The 18,941-nt window shown below is 43.1% G+C and overlaps 1 protein-coding gene across 13 annotated transcripts in view; it reads left to right on the forward strand.

Moving 5' to 3' along the window:
• sox6 (SRY-box transcription factor 6) overlaps positions 1 to 18,492 on the forward strand; it is a 640,702-nt gene extending 622,210 nt beyond the window's left edge. For all 13 annotated transcript variants that reach the window (XM_086007882.1, XM_086007877.1, XM_086007883.1 and 10 more), the window contains one exon: positions 11,911 to 18,492. In XM_086007882.1, the coding sequence (XP_085864008.1) occupies positions 11,911 to 12,214 (304 nt within the window). In that variant the 3' untranslated portion in view covers positions 12,215 to 18,492. The remainder of the gene's footprint in view (positions 1 to 11,910) is intronic.
• Positions 18,493 to 18,941: the final 449 nt, after the last annotated feature.

Below are 18,941 nucleotides of genomic sequence, written 5' to 3' on the forward strand. Positions count from 1 at the left end.
ATTTCAGGTGGGAATTTGGCCAGTAGCATGTTAATGAGCCCTGGTGCTTAAAATCTAACTAACCAGAAGGATCCCACTGGAAACCCACTGGCAATTAATATCCCTCCATATACTTTTTTCTTTACATTTTTATTTCCTGTTTTTTCAAATAATTCTGCAATCAGTTGCCTAAAACCTCTCTTTGATGTTTCTCTTCAACAATTTTCTATGTTATGATATGATGCAAATACACAACTTCTCAATGAGCAGTGAAAGTCTGCACATTATAAAGTCTATACCGTACTCAAATGTTTATGTATTTGCAACCAGAATTTATAGATCCAGTTTAAAAGGGACAGAATCTCAGCAAGGATTCCGTCCCATATTCTGGACCCCTTGGGTGGAAATGGCACTTACGCCCTCTCCCAACCTAGGAATTTCAGGGCCAGCATTTTTAAAAATGCATTTTTCAACCTATGTCCCTATATTGTGCTTCCTAGTTGACAGTTAGAGATCAAGCATTGGTGGGAAAAGTTGTCTGTTAGGGAGGTATGGTGCAAGAGATGAATTGGAGAAAATGGGTGGGAGTGTGCAGGATGTGACTGTCTTTTAGTGTGGTATCAGCACCCATCAACTTCATGGACTGCCCTGGCTGTCTATGTCTGCAGCTATTGCTGACAGAACAAATGAAGCAAGAACACTGTATCTACCAACTTTACAGTAGGCTTATAGCTATACACATATATATAATACATACATACACACACACACAGACTAGCAAATCCATCATGGCATGGCCATGGGCAATTGGAAGAATGTAATGGGAAAAGTTTGACAGGGAAAGTGTTGCAGGAATAAGTGTGACACTTAGAGGAAGTACACGATTTTCACAAAACTTTTAATATAGCATGTAGAGATACATATAAAATAAATAAAAGTTGCATCTAACACAGGCCCATCACATTGCAGATTTCACACACCAGATGTGACATACAAAGTGTCACGACACTTTGTTACAGATGCAAGCCAATCTTAGAGGGACAGAAAGCCGGTCATTCAAATGGAGCCTGAAATTTAGAAACATTTTACTGGCCTCTAATTGACCTCAACTACAATCAGTTACATATTACAAGCAGCTGCAATTACCTGGATTCCACCAGGGGTGTTCGTGAACAATGGTTTCAAAAGAACAGGTTAGGTTAGCAGCTAAACCTTGTAACTGTGTTCCATAACTCCAGTGGCCTGTGAGCAACATCATGAGATATCTGCTAGCATTAATAAAATGGATAAACAGGAATGATAGCAAGCCAGTAATTACCAAACTGGGTTCAGACGATGGTTATAAATTGCATGAGTTTAGTACTTGTGATTTGAGGTCAATATAGCCAAATTGAGATAGACCTTTTCACACTGAAGTGAAGTGTGAATGAACCTGTCCATTAATAGTTCCTTTGTACATTACTGCCTGAGAAACTCTGACAAAATAAGTAATCCTTTAATCTCTTATCACTTCCATTTTCACAGTTCCCATCCACTTTTTCACAGAGTCATCCCATTGTCTGAGGGATGTTAGTGAGGGAAAAAAGATGATTTTTCCATCATGAACATCAGGCACTACCAGGTCAGGTACACTGTGGTTAGCACAGAGCAAACCTTCTTCTGCTCTTCCTGTGTGACATTATTCTACTTTTTACACAATCCATACTTATGGCTTTTCTGAATAAGATTGCCAGTTTAGGATGAGACTTAGTGCTGTGAACCTGTATCTACTGGGAACTGTGTTTAGGGTGTTGGAACTCATTCCATATTGGACCCTTGCACCCAGCAGGGAGATTGAGACTTAAATCACACCAGCCTAGGTTGTACCTAGACTCCAGACATTAAAGGACACTAGCCCCACTGCAACAAAGCAAGACCAACAATCAACGTTCCTGCTAAGCTGAGGGGCCGTGCAGCGGTCTGGATGGCCCACGCAGGCCATTCACCGGCTTTTAGATGGAAGAAACCGTGCATGCACAAAAATTTGAATGGGCTGCACAGCCAGTTAAAGGGACCGCACACAAAAAAATGAGAGGGAACATTACTAACCGCCCCTCCCAAATTCACAACCCTACTGTAAAGTCTGTGGGTTGTTTAGTTAATTAATACACAGACTACCAGAGTAACTTAAAACAGGACTTTACTATTCGAAGGTCAGGGCGAATCTGCCCAATAATCCTGACACAGCACTTATATACCGGTGTGGTCACCGTCGGTATTACAGTATACAGAAGCCAACAAAGTAGTGCAACACCTAAAGTAGTTCTCTTAAAGGTGGACGGTTACATACAATAGTTCTCTTAAAGGTAGACGGGTACATACACTACAATCCTCCCTTTTTAGCTTACAACATACTGATTCCCCATTAAACATACATTATAACATATATACAACTTTATGCAAGACAGTTCACAGATTCAGTCTCTCTGGAGGTTTCCGGACTCTGTCCGGATAACGCCTCGGTGGTGTCGTAACTCCCGGCGGGGTAGTAGGTGCTTCTGGCAAGGTCGATTCGGCTTGAAGGACAGTGTCAAGTTCATCTGATTCCAGTATTACCAGATCGGAGGTAGGTGTTCTGGGTATCTCTGTCTCAACATTAACCGTGTAAGGTGGTGGAGTAGGTTGGCCATTTGTGGCTGACCCTATGATCTGGTCAACATGGCGCCTTATTATACTGTCCCCAATGTCCACCGTATACATCAACGGCCCTAGCCTTTTTCCAATAGTTCCAGGCTGCCATTTCTCGGTACGGTAGTCCCGGGCCAAAACTTGTTGACCTATCTGAAAAGATCTAGTTGGCCTTTCATTCATGCCCTGGAATTGCCGGTTCTCTACGTCCCTTCTGACGTTTGGCTTAAGCAAATCCAGCCGGCATCTTAGTCGTCTATTAAAAAACATCATGGCGGGAGTTTGATTTGTGACCGCATGTGTTGCATTCCTGTACGCCAACAAGAAGCTATCCACCTTATGTTGTAAGTTAATGGCTTCATTACCCATGGCCTTTATGGCCTTCTTGAAGGTCTGGACAAACCTTTCAGCCAAACCATTGGAGGCGGGATGGTATGGGGCTGACGTGTAGTGCTTAACCCCATTGCTCTTTAAGAATTTCTTGAATTCTTCGGACACAAATTGCGGTCCATTGTCAGAACAGATCTGTTCCGGCAGCCCATTCCTAGCAAACATGGTCCTTAACACTGTGATGGTTTTTTCCGTGGTGGTGGTGGACATCTTTATTACCTCCGGCCACTTGGAGTGTGCATCCACCGCTATTAGAAACATTGAGTCCATAAATGGACAAGCAAAGTCGATGTGTACCCTTTGCCAAGGAGATGAGGGCCACTCCCATGGATGCAGAGGAGCCTGTGGTGGCGCGTTTTGGACCTTCTGGCATCCTAGACAGCTCTTAGTGATTTCTTCGATGTCCCCATCAATGCCTGGCCACCACACAAACGCTCTTGCTAGGTTCTTCATTTTCACTCCACCCAGATGTCCCTCGTGCAGCTCCTTTAACACCTTCTGTTGAAGTTTGGGTGGAATCACCACTCTAGATCCACACACCAGGGTTCCTCAACACACTGACAGCTGTTCTTTTCTCTGCGAAAATGCTGGCAGCGTTGGTTCGCCCTGTGCTGGCCATCCCTCCACCGTTAAATCATAAACTCGTGAGAGAGTCGGGTCATTTCTTGTTTCGTTTTCGATCATCGAATTTGTTACTGGTAGACATTCCACTATGGATGAGTGGAACATCTCTACCGGGTCCACTGTAGTCGCTTCTTCTACTATCGGCAATGGCAAGCACGATAACCCATCAGCATTTCCATGCTGTTTGGACCTTTTGTATTCGATGTCATATTGGTGTGCCCCAAGTAACACGGACCACCTCTGTAACCTTTGCGCTGTCATGGTGGAAACGGCCTTGTGAGGGTTGAATATGGACACCAATGGCTGGTGGTCTGTCAGTAATGTGAACTTCTTGCCCTGCAGGTAATGATTGAATTTCTTTACGCCCCACACAAGGCTGAGGGCCTCCCTATCTATTTGAGCATAATTTCGCTCCGCGGAGGTCAATGATCGGGACGCGAATGCCACTGGCCTTTCCGAGCCATTTGGTAACTTGTGTGAAAGTACTGCTCCAATTCCATAGGGGGAAGCATCACAAGCTAGACGAAGAGGTAACGTTGGGTTGAAATGAGCCAACACTTCCTCAGAGGTAATCAACGCCTTGCTTCTGCGAAAGGCCTTTTTACATTCCTCACTCCACTTCCATGGTACTTCTTTCCGCAACAGAGCATTCAGCGGATGCAGCACCGTGGATAGATTCGGCAGAAACTTGTGATAATAATTAATCAACCCCAAGAATGATCTTAACTGTGATACGTTTTCCGGAGCGGGGGCCTTCACGACAGCTTCTATCTTGTCAGGTGACTTGTGCAGCCCCTCTCGGTCAATGACATGACCGCAGTACGAGATCCGTTTTTGGAAGAACTCACATTTCTTGCGATTAACTCGAAGGCCATATTCCTTCAACCTAGTGAGCACCAGTTTCAAATTTGTGATGTGTTCTTCCTCGTCTTCTCCCGTAATCAGGATATCGTCTAAGTAACACTGTGTGCTTGGAATTCCTTGTAATACCTGCTCCATGGCCCTCTGCCAAATTGCTGCAGCCGAAGCTACCCCAAAAACCAGTCTATTATAACGATACAAGCCTCTGTGTGTGTTGATGGTGAGGTACTGACGCGACTCTTCCTCGACTTCCATTTGCAAGTATGCCTGTGCCAGGTCTATCTTGGTGAAGTGTTTCCCTCCAGCCAACGAAGCAAAGATATCTTCAATCTGCGGAAGCGGGTATTGTACCGTGTGAAGCACCGGATTCACTGTGATCTTGAAGTCTCCGCAGATGCGGACCTTCCCCGGTCCCCCTGGCGTGTTACTTGGTGAAGACTTCATGACGGGAACAATGGGCGTGGCCCACTCACTCCAGTCCACTTTTGACAGTACCCCTGATCGTTCAAGTTCTTCCAGTTCTGCCTCCACAGCAGGTCGTATCGCGTAAGGTACCGATCTGGCTTTGAAAAATTTTGGGCTTGCATGTTCTGCAATCTTAACCTTTGCTTTAATTCCTCGCAGTGTTCCCAGTCCTTGCTGGAATACCTCTTTAGCTTCGTCTAATATTCTGGACAACCGTTCAGGTTTGACATCTTCCTTTCCGGAATCTACCGTCATGGTGTTTAGTGAATGCCAGTCTATCTTTATTTTCCTGATCCACTCCCGTCCCAGAAGTGGTGGACCTCCCTCAGGCAACACATACAGGTCCACCCTTTGGTGCTCTTTGTCCTTGTATCTCACCTTGACTTCTATCTTTCCGATGGGGTATACTTTGTGCCCCGTGTATGTCTTCAATACTAGTTCCGTATCCCGTAGGGGAATATGCTTGAATAACTTTTTATAATCATGCTTATTCATGACCGTCAACGCCGATCCGGTGTCCACTTCCATTTTCACTTGGACTTTTGCAATCTGTAGTGTGATCCAGATAGCTTGTCGGTCAGCTTCATTACTCACATTGTGAATTCTCAGACTATCCAGTTCCTTGCAGTTGGAGTGTGAGTCCGAATTCTGTTCTTCCGGACTCTTCCTAGTCACCTCGTACCTTTCTGTACCTCTTTTGTGGTGACTCATTATTGTTGGTCTTCTTTCCTGACCGGCATACCTTAGCTATGTGACCGAGCTTGCCACATTTCCTACATTCCTGGTTTTTAAACCAGCATTGGTTCTGGTCGTGTGTTGTCTTCCCACAACGATAGCATTTCGTTGTACCCGAAGTAATTTGCTGCACCCTGAGTGCCGCTGCCTTTAGCTGCATTTCCGCCGTTCCTTTCGCTGCGGCTTCGTTCGATGCAGCAATAAGGACAGCCTTCTCAAGTGTAAGATCGTTCTCTTCGAGCAGTAGTTTTTGTGTTTCTTCCTTCGACATTCCGCACACGAATTTGTCTCGCAATGCCTCTGTCAGATTCCCTCCAAACTGGCAGTGTTCCGCTAGTCTACGCAGTTCGACCAAGTATTCTGCGTTGCTTTCATCTTTCCTTTGCGTTCTCGCATAGAATTTGAATCGTTCCGCCAACATCAACGGTGTGGGGTTCAAGTGATCCTTCAGAACAGCCGCAATATCATCGAAAGTCTGATCCGCCGGTTTAGCTGGTGATAGTAGATGCTTCAAGAGCCCGTATGTCTTCGCGCCCATCGAGTTTAGCAAGGTTATAGCTTTGTCATCTTCTTCTATTTTATTGGCCTCACAATAGATCTCAATGCGTTCCACATACGTGGCCCAGTCTTCTACCTCGGAATTAAAATCGTTGATGTTACCACGCTTAGGCATCTTCCTCTCTTCCTGATAACACCACGAATTATTTCTTTAAATTTTCTTTTTTTTTCCAAGATGGCGGTTCCCGCGAAAATGGCGGTTTCCCGCGCTTATCTTCTCTCCCCGCCCACTTCAATGGTGGTTTCCCGCTTCTGTCGTCTTCTCCGCCTAATGGCGGCTTCCCGCGTTTCTTCCCCTGGCGGGAGGGGTACACTTTCCCCACGGGCGACGGCCGCTGGCTTTCAGGTTCACAGCCTGCGCGTCGGCTTCAGTGCTTTCCCTTTTCTCGGCAGGGCAACCGGCGCTGGGTACACCCCGTTGACGGCGAACAGTTTCAGCCGCTGGGCTGGCTCTCGCTCAGTTCCCCTTGCTCGGGCTCTGTCTCTCTCCCGCTCGCTCGGCTCTACCGGCGCTGGGTACACCCCGTTGACGGAGAACAGTTTCAGCCGCTGGACTGGCTCTAGCTCAGTCTCCCTTGCTCGGGCTCTGTCTCTCTCCCGCTCGCTCGGCTCTACCGGCGCTGGGTACACCCCGTTGACGGCGAACAGTTTCAGCCGCTGGACTGGCTCTCGCTCAGTCTCCCTTGGTCGGCTCTGCCTCTCCCGCTCGCTCGGCTCCCAATCGCGCCTCCCAGCCCTCTCGCAGTCCGGTGCTTCCCTCCCCGGCTGCGGCTGAGTTTTTATATCTTCCCGCGCCTACGTTCCCGGTCGCAGCGCTTCGTGGCTTCGGTCGCTGCCCTGCCTTTTTCGCCGGTCGCGGTCTAGCTGTCTCACGACGCCGTTGCGTCCCCAGCCTGTCTGTACCGCGGCTTCCTTGCTCCACGCTGCCCCAGTCTCAGTGCTTCTGGGCCCGACTTCTGTCCGGCTCCTTTCCCCCTCGACCGTGGTCGAGTGCACTGCCCTTTTCCTCCGGTTATTCTTTTTACTTTTCCCTTACTCACAGTCACCGTGGCCGGCTTGCTTCTCGTGCTGATCGGCTCACTCCTCACCGTGGCAGAAGGGACAGTCAGTGCCTGTTGCTGATGGAAGTCTTTGTCTCTGAATTCTTCCTCCTTTCCAGCTCTGTAGACTCGAGTTTTCTCCCAGCAGAATGACGAGGGCGGTTGCCTCTTCTCGACGCTCGTTAACTGCTTCGGAAGTATTGTTGCCGCAGGGTACGATCGGACTCGTCGCCACTGTAAAGTCTGTGGGTTGTTTAGTTAATTAATACACAGACTACCAGAGTAACTTAAAACAGGACTTTACTATTCGAAGGTCAGGGCGAATCTGCCCAATAATCCTGACACAGCACTTATATACCGGTGTGGTCACCGTCGGTATTACAGTATACAGAAGCCAACAAAGTAGTGCAACACCTAAAGTAGTTCTCTTAAAGCTGGACGGTTACATACAATAGTTCTCTTAAAGGTAGACGGGTACATACACTACACCTACTGCACCAGTTAGATCCCTTGTTCTTTGTATTAGGAGGTCGCTTAACCCATATCCTGCTGAACAAATGGAAACTGGATAATACCTTTGATTTAATGAGGGCAGTCTGATTTTTATTTAGTGTTTTATTTTTATCCTACAACCGTGAGGTAATTAGCTGAAATGGGAATAAAGTTATTATGACAATTATGGCAGATATAATTACATCCAACCACCCCTTTGCCCTTTCCCAAAGATTTTGGCAGAATGATGCATGTCACTTTGAAAATAATCAAAATCTCCATTTACACTAAAATTCCACACAAAAGACAATTAGTTATATTCAAAGCTGTGAAGATTCAGGATAAATTTTGTGAGTGGGCACGTTCTGGTTAGATGAGTTATGTCAGAGTCGGGGGAAGTAAGTGAGAAGCGCACGTCAACCCAAGCACCCCACCCACCCGCCCCTTCAACCACCTGTGACAGAGACTGTAGGTCCTGCATTGGACTAATCAGTCACCTGCGAGCTCATTTTTAATGTGGAAGCAAGTCATCCTCGGTTCCGAGGGACTGCCTAAGAAGAAGAAGAAGAAGTGAGGTGTGTCAGGGTTGGTGTTGGGATCAGTACTGTTACATCAATGACCTGGATTCAGAAACTCAATGCAAAGCAGTTGGATTTAGAGATGATACCAAACTAGGAGTGGCAGTGGAATTGGAGTGGCAGCTCAGAAATTACTGAATGAGTTGAACAAAATAGCTAAAAATAACAACAGAAAATGTTGGAAACACTCAGCAGGCCAGGCAGCATCCGTGGAGAGAGAAACAGAGTTAATGTTTCAGGTCTGGGACCCTTCATCAGAACTGGAAAAAGCTGGAGATGTAACAGATTTTAAGCAAGTGCAGAGACAGAGGGAGGGGGATGGGAGGAAGGAACTGAAGGAACATTCTGTGCTAAGGTGGGAGGCAGGAAAGATAAAATGTTGCAAATGGGGATGGCAAAATCATAGCGCCTGAAAAATGGGGGCAGGGGTTATAATCTGAAATTGTTGAACTCAATGTTGAGCCTAGAAGGCTGTAAAGTGCGTAATCAAAAGATGAGGTGTTGTTCTTCGAGCTTACGTTGAGCTTCATTGGAACAATGTAAGAGGCCGAGGACAGAGAGATCAGAGTGGGAGTGAAGCGGAGAATTAAAGTGACAGGCGACCGGAAGCTCAGGGTCACCCTTACGGACTGAATGGAGGTGTTCCACAAAGCAGTCGCCCAATGTAGAGGAGACCGCATCGTGAGCAGCGAATACAGTGTACTAAATTGCAAGAAGTATAAGTAAATCGCTGTTTCACCTGGAAGGGGTGTTTGGGTCCCTGGGCAGTGGGAAGGGAGGAGGTAAAAGGGCAGGTGTTGCATCTCCTGTGCTTGCACGGGAAGGTGCCGGGCGAAGGGGAAGGGCTGTTAGGGGTGATTGAGGAGTGGACCAGGGTGTCGCGGAGGGAGCGGTCCCTTTGGAATGTTGAAAGGGGAGGTGACAGGAAGATGCATTTGGTGGTGGGATCACGTTGGAGGTGGTGGACATGGCGGAGGATGATCCGTTGAATGTGGAGGCTGGTGGGGTGAAAGGTGAGGACAAGGGGAACCCTATCGTGGTTCTGGGAGGGAAGGGAAGGGAAGGGGTGAGAGCAGAAATGCGGGAAATGGAACGGACACGGTCAAGGGCCGTGTCAACCACAGTAGAGGGGAATCCTCGGTTGAGGAAAAAGGAAGACAGGTCGGAAGCACTGGTATGGAAGGTGGCATCGTCAGAACAGACGCGGTAGAGACGGAGAAACTGGGAGAATGGAATAGAGTCCTTACAGGAAGCGGGGTGGGAAGAAGTGTAGTCCAGGTAGCTGTGGGAGTCAGTGGGCTTGTAGTGGATGTTTGTTGATAGTCTATCACCAGAAATAGAGACAGAGAAGTCAAGGAAGGGAAGAGAAGAGTCGGGGGTGGAGATGGACCATGTAAAGGTGAGGGAAGGGTGGAAATTGGAAGTAAAGTGAATGAACTTTTCTAGTTCAGGGCAAGAGCAGATAATGGCACCGATATAGTCATCGATGTACCGGAAAAAGAGGTGAGGGAGGGGACCTGAGTAGGACTAGAACAAAGAATGTCCCACATATCCCATGAAAAGGCAGGCGTAGCTAGGGCCCATGGAGGTTCCCATGGCAACACCTTTAATTTGGAGGAAGTGAGTGGAGTCAAAGGAGAAGTTGCTCAAAGTGAGAACAAGTTCAGCCAGGCGGAAGAGGGTGGTGCTGGATGGGGACTGGTTGGGTCTCTGTTCAAGGAAGAAGAAAAGCACCCTCAGGCCATCCTGGTGGGGGATGGAGGTGTAGAGGGATTGGACATCAATAGTGAAAAGAATAGATAATTGGGCAGAACAATGGCAGATGAAATTTAATGCAGATAAGTGCAAAGTACTGCACATAGGAAGCAAAAATAGGTGACCCATGTACTCTATGACTGGTGTTGAAATAGCTAAGGATGAAGCTGAAAGCGATGTAGGAGTCTTAGTACACTTGAGGCTCAATGTGTCTAACCAATTCAGAGCAGCAATCAGCAAAGCTCTGATAGATGTTGAACTACATAGCCAAAACTGTAGAATGCAAATTAGAAGAGGTTGTGATCAAACTATACAATGGTCCAGTCAGACCACTCCTTGAATACTGTGCCAAGTTCTAGTATCAGGGGTCTCGGTTATGAAGAAAGACTGGAAAGACGTGGGGGGAGAAATTCAGTATCGCCCCATTTGGGGCGCAATTATCAGCCAGGCGCAAAGATTAGCGCCTGGCGCTAATTATCGCCTCCGACTGCAAACTTGGCTTTTATCGCCCCTGGAGGTGATTGGAGCGCTAAATCAGGCGCTTCACACCTGTCTTAAGGCGCAAAGGCCGAGGAGCGAAGCGCTACCTCAGAGCACTGGCGAAGCTCATGTGATGTCAGTCAGCAATGGAACACAGACACAATGGCGCCGGCGAGTTCTTAAAGAGGAGGATTGATCTTGCTCTCCATCCACATCCTGCTCATTGCAGCCTTGAATCTTGGCCTGGAGAGACCTGTACATCAAATCTGCTGGAAAGAACAATGGAGAGGCCCAGGGAAAGAGCTCAGAGTGCAGCCTCCACAGTCTCTTCTAAATAGATACAAGGAAGGGCAAATCAAAATGAACCTGCAAAGTGCAGCTCAGTACCCAAAACTCCTTCACACAACGTTGAATCTCTCCAGAAGTCTCTCTCTCTCTCAGAATGCGTGGTGCAAAAATGTCACCAACAAAAAAAGGCAGGAAGCGGTCGCCTTTAAATAGCGCTCCCCCAGTCCCTTCCTGACTGCAAAACGCTCCCCTCAACCTGTCGTTGCTAATGGCAGGCGGTAAGGCAGGGGGCACCACTCAATATCCAGTCCAGGGCGCTACCGGGGCGTTGCACGCTCGACTGACGTCACGATCTGCCGGCGCAGGAGATTGTGGTGGTAGTGTTTAGCGCCACCGCAAAATGTCTAGTTAATTTCGTGAGCGGCGCAAACATCGCTGCGCACGGGCGCTAGTTGCTTTGCGCCCCTTTAGCACCCTCTTAAGGCGCTAACGGGAGGTGCAAACTAACTGAATTCCCCCCCCCGCAGACTTTTCAGCATAGAAGGAAGGTTTCTGAGACATGATCTACCAGAAATATATAAGATTGTTAAGGGAATGAAAAAGGTAAACCTAGAATATTACTTTAAATTAAATTGCAAGAATAGAACAAGAGGACACAGGATAAAACTAGTAATTTTAGGATTAATATCAGGAAATTCTGCCGCACACAGAGTGATCAACTTATGGAATAGACTTCCAGACAGGGTAGCGGAGGTAACAACCCTAGAATAATTTAAGAAACAATTGGACGCTGAAATGGGCGGAGTGTAGGATTCAAGAACTAAGATTGGGCCGAATGGCCTTCCTCATCCTTAATTATCTTATGATCTTGTGAAGCTAGCGATGCAGAAAGTACAGTGCTGTCTAATTTGCAGGCTGAATGTTAAGCCTACCAGCATTCATAAAAAATGTAAATGTTGATTTCAGTTGCTAACAAACCAGTGTTCATCTGTGCACAGGCAACAGCCTCAGATTCCGATCACCACAGCAGCAGGCGTAGTGTATCCCGGTGCTATCTCCATGGCAACCACAACAGCATCACCCCAACTGACATCCGAGTGTTCCAGTGAGTCCGGCAGTCCAGAACCAAGCATCCCAGTCATCCAGAGCACTTACAGCATGAAGGGAGAAAGCGGCAACCTGAGCATGAACGAAATGATGAATGGCGAAGATGAGATGGAAATGTACGAGGACTATGAGGATGATCAGAAATCAGACTATAGCAGTGACAATGAGAATCAGGAGGCCATCAGTGCCAACTGAAGAGCAACTGCAATCAGACTGTTATTTTGAACAAAAAAAAGTTATTGATGAGCCTGCATGTGTGGCTCCAACAGATTCATCAGCAATGGTCTTAAATGTTTCTTAATGTGTGAAGCATTCTGATTGTTTTTTATTTTTACAAAGTATCATGGACATTTTACATTACTGGCTACAGCCTGAAAACAAAAAAGTTCAAACGTCAGGACTTGAAAGCTGTTGCTTAATATAAATTCACAGCTATCTGGCAGTCTTAAAAGTTTTTTTTTCCTTTCTCTTTTTTGAGCTTGTTTTAAAATATTTTAGTTACTGTTTCTTAAGGGGTGGGGGGTTATATTCTCACTCAGGTATGCTGTGCCAACCAGCAACTTGTGAATGTGTTTTTAATCTGAACTATTTAAAATAACTTAAATTTCGTAGTTTTAAAAAGAAAGGGGGGAAAAAACCAAAATAAAAATGGCAGCACATGTGCACAAAAAGCACAGCATAAAGCAGAACAACAAAGAGTTGAGCCCTGACTGGCTTTCCTTTCTTGTTTTATTCTTTTCTTTTTTTGAGTTGCATATTGTACAGTTTGAATTAAGAAAGTGCCAAACTTCTAATAACATTTTAATCTTAACACTCTGAAAAGTCTTATTTGGGAGACGCTGCAAAAGTCTTAGACAATCGTCTGTCATCTTAATGAGGAAAAAAATATATATAACTACACTTACAAAATGGTTCTTTCCAGACAACAGTGAAGTTACTCAGGAATATGGACAAAGGATTTCTTTTTGAGACAGAGGAGGAGCTTGCCAGAGTGCATGTGTCCAATCACTTTTTTTTTAGCCACTTGATGTGCCATAATAGGGTGTTCAACAGTTATTTGTCACTGCAGGCCACACGACTGGCAGCTGCCCCACTTGTCTCTTAAGCGTGGTTTCTAGCCCTTTACCTCATTACGTTGGTTTCCGTTGAGAGTATCTTAGTCATTCCAGAGATCCATGGGGCCAATAATCTAGAATTATTGAATTTAAAAGAAAACACTAGGGGAAAAAAATTAAACATCTGGGGGTATAATCAATGACTGTAAGTTTCTGGGTGTTCTGTTCAGATGGGAAACCTTTTATCAAGCCAACTTAGTAAGTAGAGCTTGAGCAGGAATAACTCCATTAGTTTGAATCTGCCTCTTGTAATTGGCACTAACTCATTCAGAGACACCACCCTTCTCCTCTCTCCCCCACCCCAGAGTTAGACTGGCTATTCTTATTTCAGCCTCGTAGGAACATTGTTGAGGTAATGGAGAGATAAGAGAGAGAGAGAGAGGACTCAATGTTACATTTGACTTATGTTCCAACTGACCCTGGGAGTCCTACCTGCTGTTCAATGGTGTTAAGTGACTTTACTTAAACAAAAAAATCCATTCCTTTGCACTGTCAGCTTTCACCTTGATGAGCACAAAAGGGATAGGGATGGGGAGGGAGGAAATTAAATACTATTGACTTAACCTTCTACTTAATTTCACAATGTCTTAATTCAGCTACTGCATTGCTGTGAAAACTATACATTGTAAGGTCTTAAACTTAAAATGAGATTTGACGTGCAGGAAGTAGGTGAGGTTTATCAAAGATATAAACAGCACAGATAAATTAACAAAAGTATGGTGCATCTCCATCAACCCACCCTGCGTACTCAAATTTCCTGTCTTAAATATTTAATGCGTGCTGCAAAATATAAACAGCCATTATTAAATTTAAAAAGTACTGTTGATTTGGATTTTCATTTGAGAGGATTTTATTTTGAAATTGGGGAAAAAGTACAGACTATTGCTGAGGAGTGAGGCAGAATTCTGCTTATTATTTAAAACTCCACTGAATAATGAAGCTCCATTATTTAATGTTGGACTAGTTTGATTTAGACTTAGTTGGAATGTCTTGCAATGAGAATAACTGATGAACACTCTGTTTCTTTTGCAAATTATTCAAGGTACTGATAAAAATTATTTCATTCAAAAAAAAAGGATTTGAACTTTATATCTGGCTTCAACTTGAGGGAGGGATGGAGGAGTGAGGGGATGGTCCCTATTTCTTGCATAATTATAATTTATTAAAGTTCTTATAACCTCTTACTAATAATAATCAGCTCCCCTCAACTGTTATTTTTTAAATTCAGTTTTACTTAAGACAGTGTATGGCTTGTAGTTTGAGAGTACATTTCGTAGTTTATTTTTCATTGCACACAAACATTTAGTTGTTTTAGCTGTTTTGTTGCCATGCCAATATGATATAATGCAGGCTGGTGGGAAAACAAAGGACTGTTTTTTGGGACTGAAACTTGATTATGCTTGTAGTGTGTGTATGTATGTACTTTATATATATATTTAATATATATATAATATGATACACATACACACACAGGGACACACACATTACATACACGCTCACTCACACACATACACACACAGGATGTTTTAAAGTGTTATGAGCACTGGATATAAATGATATTTTTTATCACTTCTGACTAATGTGAAACTGTTGTAAGAGTTACTACATGAACAAAAAGTCGCCTGTTCCGACTCGTGTGGGCCTGCCTCACAGTTGCCAGATTTGAGTCATTTTATGTCTAGTAATTTTATTTATGCAAAAAGAAAATGTTATGTATGAATACTTTGTTTTAGCTCCACCCCAGTCTCACTTTCTCCCTCACTTCTGTCATCCTTCCCTACCCCCATTTCTTTATCTTCCTTCTCTCCACCAACACCCTACAAAAGTCCTTTATTTTCTATATGACCACATGCTCTCCAAGCTGATTGACTAAACAGACATCACCAAACTCACAATTTTTTTTAAATGGTCATAAATATTTCTTTGTAAATTGTATTTGAAGGTTGACTAGATCAAATAAATGTTTGTGTAATATTTATTAGCCGAAATCAGGCTCTAAAATATCACTGCAGAGTTATTCAACCAAGACAATCAAAAAAAGGAAATAGTACAAATTTACTTAAATTGGAGCTTAAAACAAAGTTACAACAAAAAAAATCCACCATCTCATTTTAGATTTTTTTTAATTGTAAATATAACATAGGAAATAGAATTCTATTTTTGTTCATGAATACATAGTGAAATATAAGTTATGTATTTACTGTTTTGTTATACATCATTGTATGTTGGTCCACATTTTTAAATGCTGACAAGTCGCTGTACCTCATGTAGATGCTGAACTCACACCCGCAATGATATAACAGTATTGGACCTGTAGCTGAGGCGTTCAGACACCTCGCTTGTGGTCAATTTCTCATGTTTTTGTATTGTAATTATTATTATTAAGGATATATATAGCGTTACAGTTAGTAATGTGCGGAGTAGGGAAATAATTTTATTTAAAGAAAAAAACACTTTTTGAATCATTTGTACTGTGCCCATTTCATGGTAGGAAAAAACAATCAGACAAAATTTGTAATTTCTTTTTATGAATTCACATTTTCCTTCTGTGTAAAACTAAGCTTATCAACCTGGGGTGGTGAGTGGGAGGGGGGATTTGCGGAAATCAAACTTTTTCCAATTGCTTTGGGTTACTTCTCAGAGTGAGTTGTGTTTATGGTAATGGGATAGCTGGCAGCTCCCTTTTAACTGTTTCTAAGTGGCATGACTGTGTTGATGAATTAGCGCGTCCTGGCACGATGACAGGTAGCAATATGTGCCAACAGAGTCAGAAATATAACAACGAGCACCAGATGGTAATGAAATGCAAGGTAAACAGGGAACTTGACAAATAAGAGAGGTCCTCGCTTGATGCCACTGGTTCAAATCAGTTAAGTGTCTTTTACCTTGGTTATATTTCAATAATAATTGGCCTCAACATTCATAATTTTTATGACACAAGTAAATTATTATGGTTCATTGCAGGTGGCTGCAGCCATGAATCAAATTGCCTTTCGAATTTTAGATCATTGCTTGCAAATATCATGCAAGGGCGGGCATGTCAGCAAACCTAGTCTCATTGTTATTCAATAGGATACTTTAAAGAAAGTTTTCTTAATTAGCTCAGCAGAAGACACAGAAGAGGGACAATGATCACGTAAAAGGGGCAATGCCTTCCTTAAGAGTGTTTGACAAACCTTTATTTGGAAAGGGGAAATATAAAGAGCTGTGCATCATTTTTCAACATGTGCAATTGACATTTTTGATTTTCTTCATTGTGTTATGTGTTACATTAAATGAAAAAAAAGTTTGCCAAACACTTTCTTTTCATAACTTTGGGTGATTATTAAGTCTGATTATTTTATACATCAGTAAAGCAGATGGGATCTGAATAAAAATGGGCAGTTGTGACTGTAGCAAACTCACCCAAATTTGGCAGAAGTACTTAAGCATAGGTTTAAGATATGTGTATAAGAGACTCAGGAGATTGTCCTGACTTCTAGATTAGTAGCTGCACTTTTTGTGATGCCACATGTAGTAGGGTGGAGTAAGCAATGAGGCAAAGGTTGTTGTGTACTGGGAGCTACACCCTTCCTGGAAGCTATCCTTGACAATTCATGTTGCGATAAAAAATGTTTTATTCCCAGGCTGTGGCATATTAAAAAAAATATGTTGCATTAGCTGTTCTGGTTTACAAAACATACCCAATAACTTGATCTGCCATACGCATTAACCTCAAATTTGACCCCTGTGTCAAAATGTATTGAACTTTTTTTTCTCTAAGATTAATGCAGTATTGGGAATGTGTGGTCCTTGCAGCAAGCCAACAGTACGGCTAACTTTGGGACGACAAAGTGCATTTACTTTTTTTTGGTGAATGCAATTAGGACTTATTCCTAAATTTCACCCTCCCTTCTTCCCCTATTATTGTCACAAGCCAACAAAGATGCCAGGCTCATGTGAAACACACAAGTGAGGTGTTTGCCGCTCTTGGAAGTATGGGGAAACGTGCAAATAACAAATTAGTTTTTGTATCCTGCACACTGCAGCCTTGCTATGTGCATCTGTTGTTTGTCTTCCTTTGTCACTTGTGTTTTGTGCTGGAACGTGCGATTTTATAAAATAGCCCGTCCTCGGCTTTGTTGAGAAGAGTAGCAGGAGTTTTTATAGCGTTTTCGTTCATTCATTAAGTATTTGCCATTTTTTTTGTTGTTGAAAAAAATACATTAAGACACGCTTATAAGCTGTTCCTACATAGCTTCTTACTGTAACTTTATCTTCCACCATTGGAAGTTTTTTTTTCGTTGTGATGTATATTGTGATGTTGTTCTCCATGTTAATTTAATCAGCACAATTCACTGACTTGCCGGACTGACATGCTAGCTGCTGATAAAGTGTAAAGGTTTCGTTAGGTTTTAATTTGTTTTAGCGCGCGCGTGTGACTGACAACCGGGACTCTTATTGCCATGGTACTATGCTTTCGTCCCTATAGCAACACTGGGTGTGGCTCTTAAAAACAAGGGGCTGCTCCACACGTGTCTTGTACAGCAGAATTTAGTAATTTAAAAAAAAGTTTAAAAAAAAGTTCAACTTCTCCACATTTTGAATATATAACAATGCAGGTACCTGGGCCCACAGCAGGTAAATGTTTGGGTGTTTAGAGAAATAGTGTCTGCTGCTGCTTTGAAAATGTTAAAGTCTGATAAAATGTAAATAATTTATCAAAAAAAGAAAAAAAAAGACTTGTACAGTCTAGTGTAAAGTTTGTAATTGAACATAAAAAAAATCTCCATCACATGTTCCTCATATTCTGCTCTTTATACAGTACAAAAGACAACTTGTTTGCTAAGGATGATGTAAAACCTTCTTGATTATGTTCAATGTCCTACTGTCATTTTTTTCCCTGCTTGGCATTATTCATAATGTAAACCAGCCTTTTTTTCTGCAGTATTGACGTGAGGTAAAGAAAAAAATTAATTAGGGTTAAATTTATTTTAGCGGTACTAGTAGTCTGACCTCCTCTGCCTCCATTATATTTGAAATAATAAAAAAACAGATGATGAAAACACCAGTCAAAAGACACAAACCTGTTATTTTCTGGCGTTTACAGGCACCTTATCATTGTGTACAATTTCAAAAAAAGGCCTTTTGCACAAGGTGGTATTACAGACTCTGGGTAATAATGCCATCTTTTTATTGTTACAAATAATGGATATGATAAGACAGGGATTTGGGGCCTTATGGGGAGTGTCTATGAGACTGCCTGAGCTCATTTTACCTCAAGACTGTCCTTCTCTCTCTCTATATATATATATTCACCATCACTCCATCTTTTGTACTGCTGTTGACACTTAATTAAAGATAAATTTTGTTTTATGATGCTTGTGTTTCTTCTATGATTTATCGAGTGATTAAAATTATGTTTGCTGTCCATTTGAATTTAAAAGCAAACTTTAGTAATAGAGTAAGTTAACTTGGTAGCTTATTTACTCAGAATTTTCAAATTTGTTTGCAAATTGCTTCGAAGCAAATAGGAAAAAATGTTCATTTGGAAAATGAAAACGTCTGAAACTACCAACATTTTTGAAGCAATTTTAAACATGTCGATTGTAGCTTTCTCTAATTTTTCTATCTGAGGTATTAAATGAGAAGGGTATTGTTTCTTGACTTGCTGACTGCAAAGGATGAATCTAGAGCCTCGTCCAGTTCTTGCGTGTGTTTCCTAAAATTTCTAAGCAACAGTAACTTGCAGTTGTACAGCATTCCCTGTAAAAATAAATGAGCACTTAACAAGGAGCAAGGCGTTGACATTGAGCAAAAAAATTTAG

The sequence above is a fragment of the Somniosus microcephalus genome, chromosome 15 (genome assembly GCF_052327205.1).
Source record: "Somniosus microcephalus isolate GS21.2 chromosome 15, FLI_Smic_1.0, whole genome shotgun sequence".
In the NCBI taxonomy this organism is placed as follows: Eukaryota; Metazoa; Chordata; class Chondrichthyes; order Squaliformes; family Somniosidae; genus Somniosus; species Somniosus microcephalus.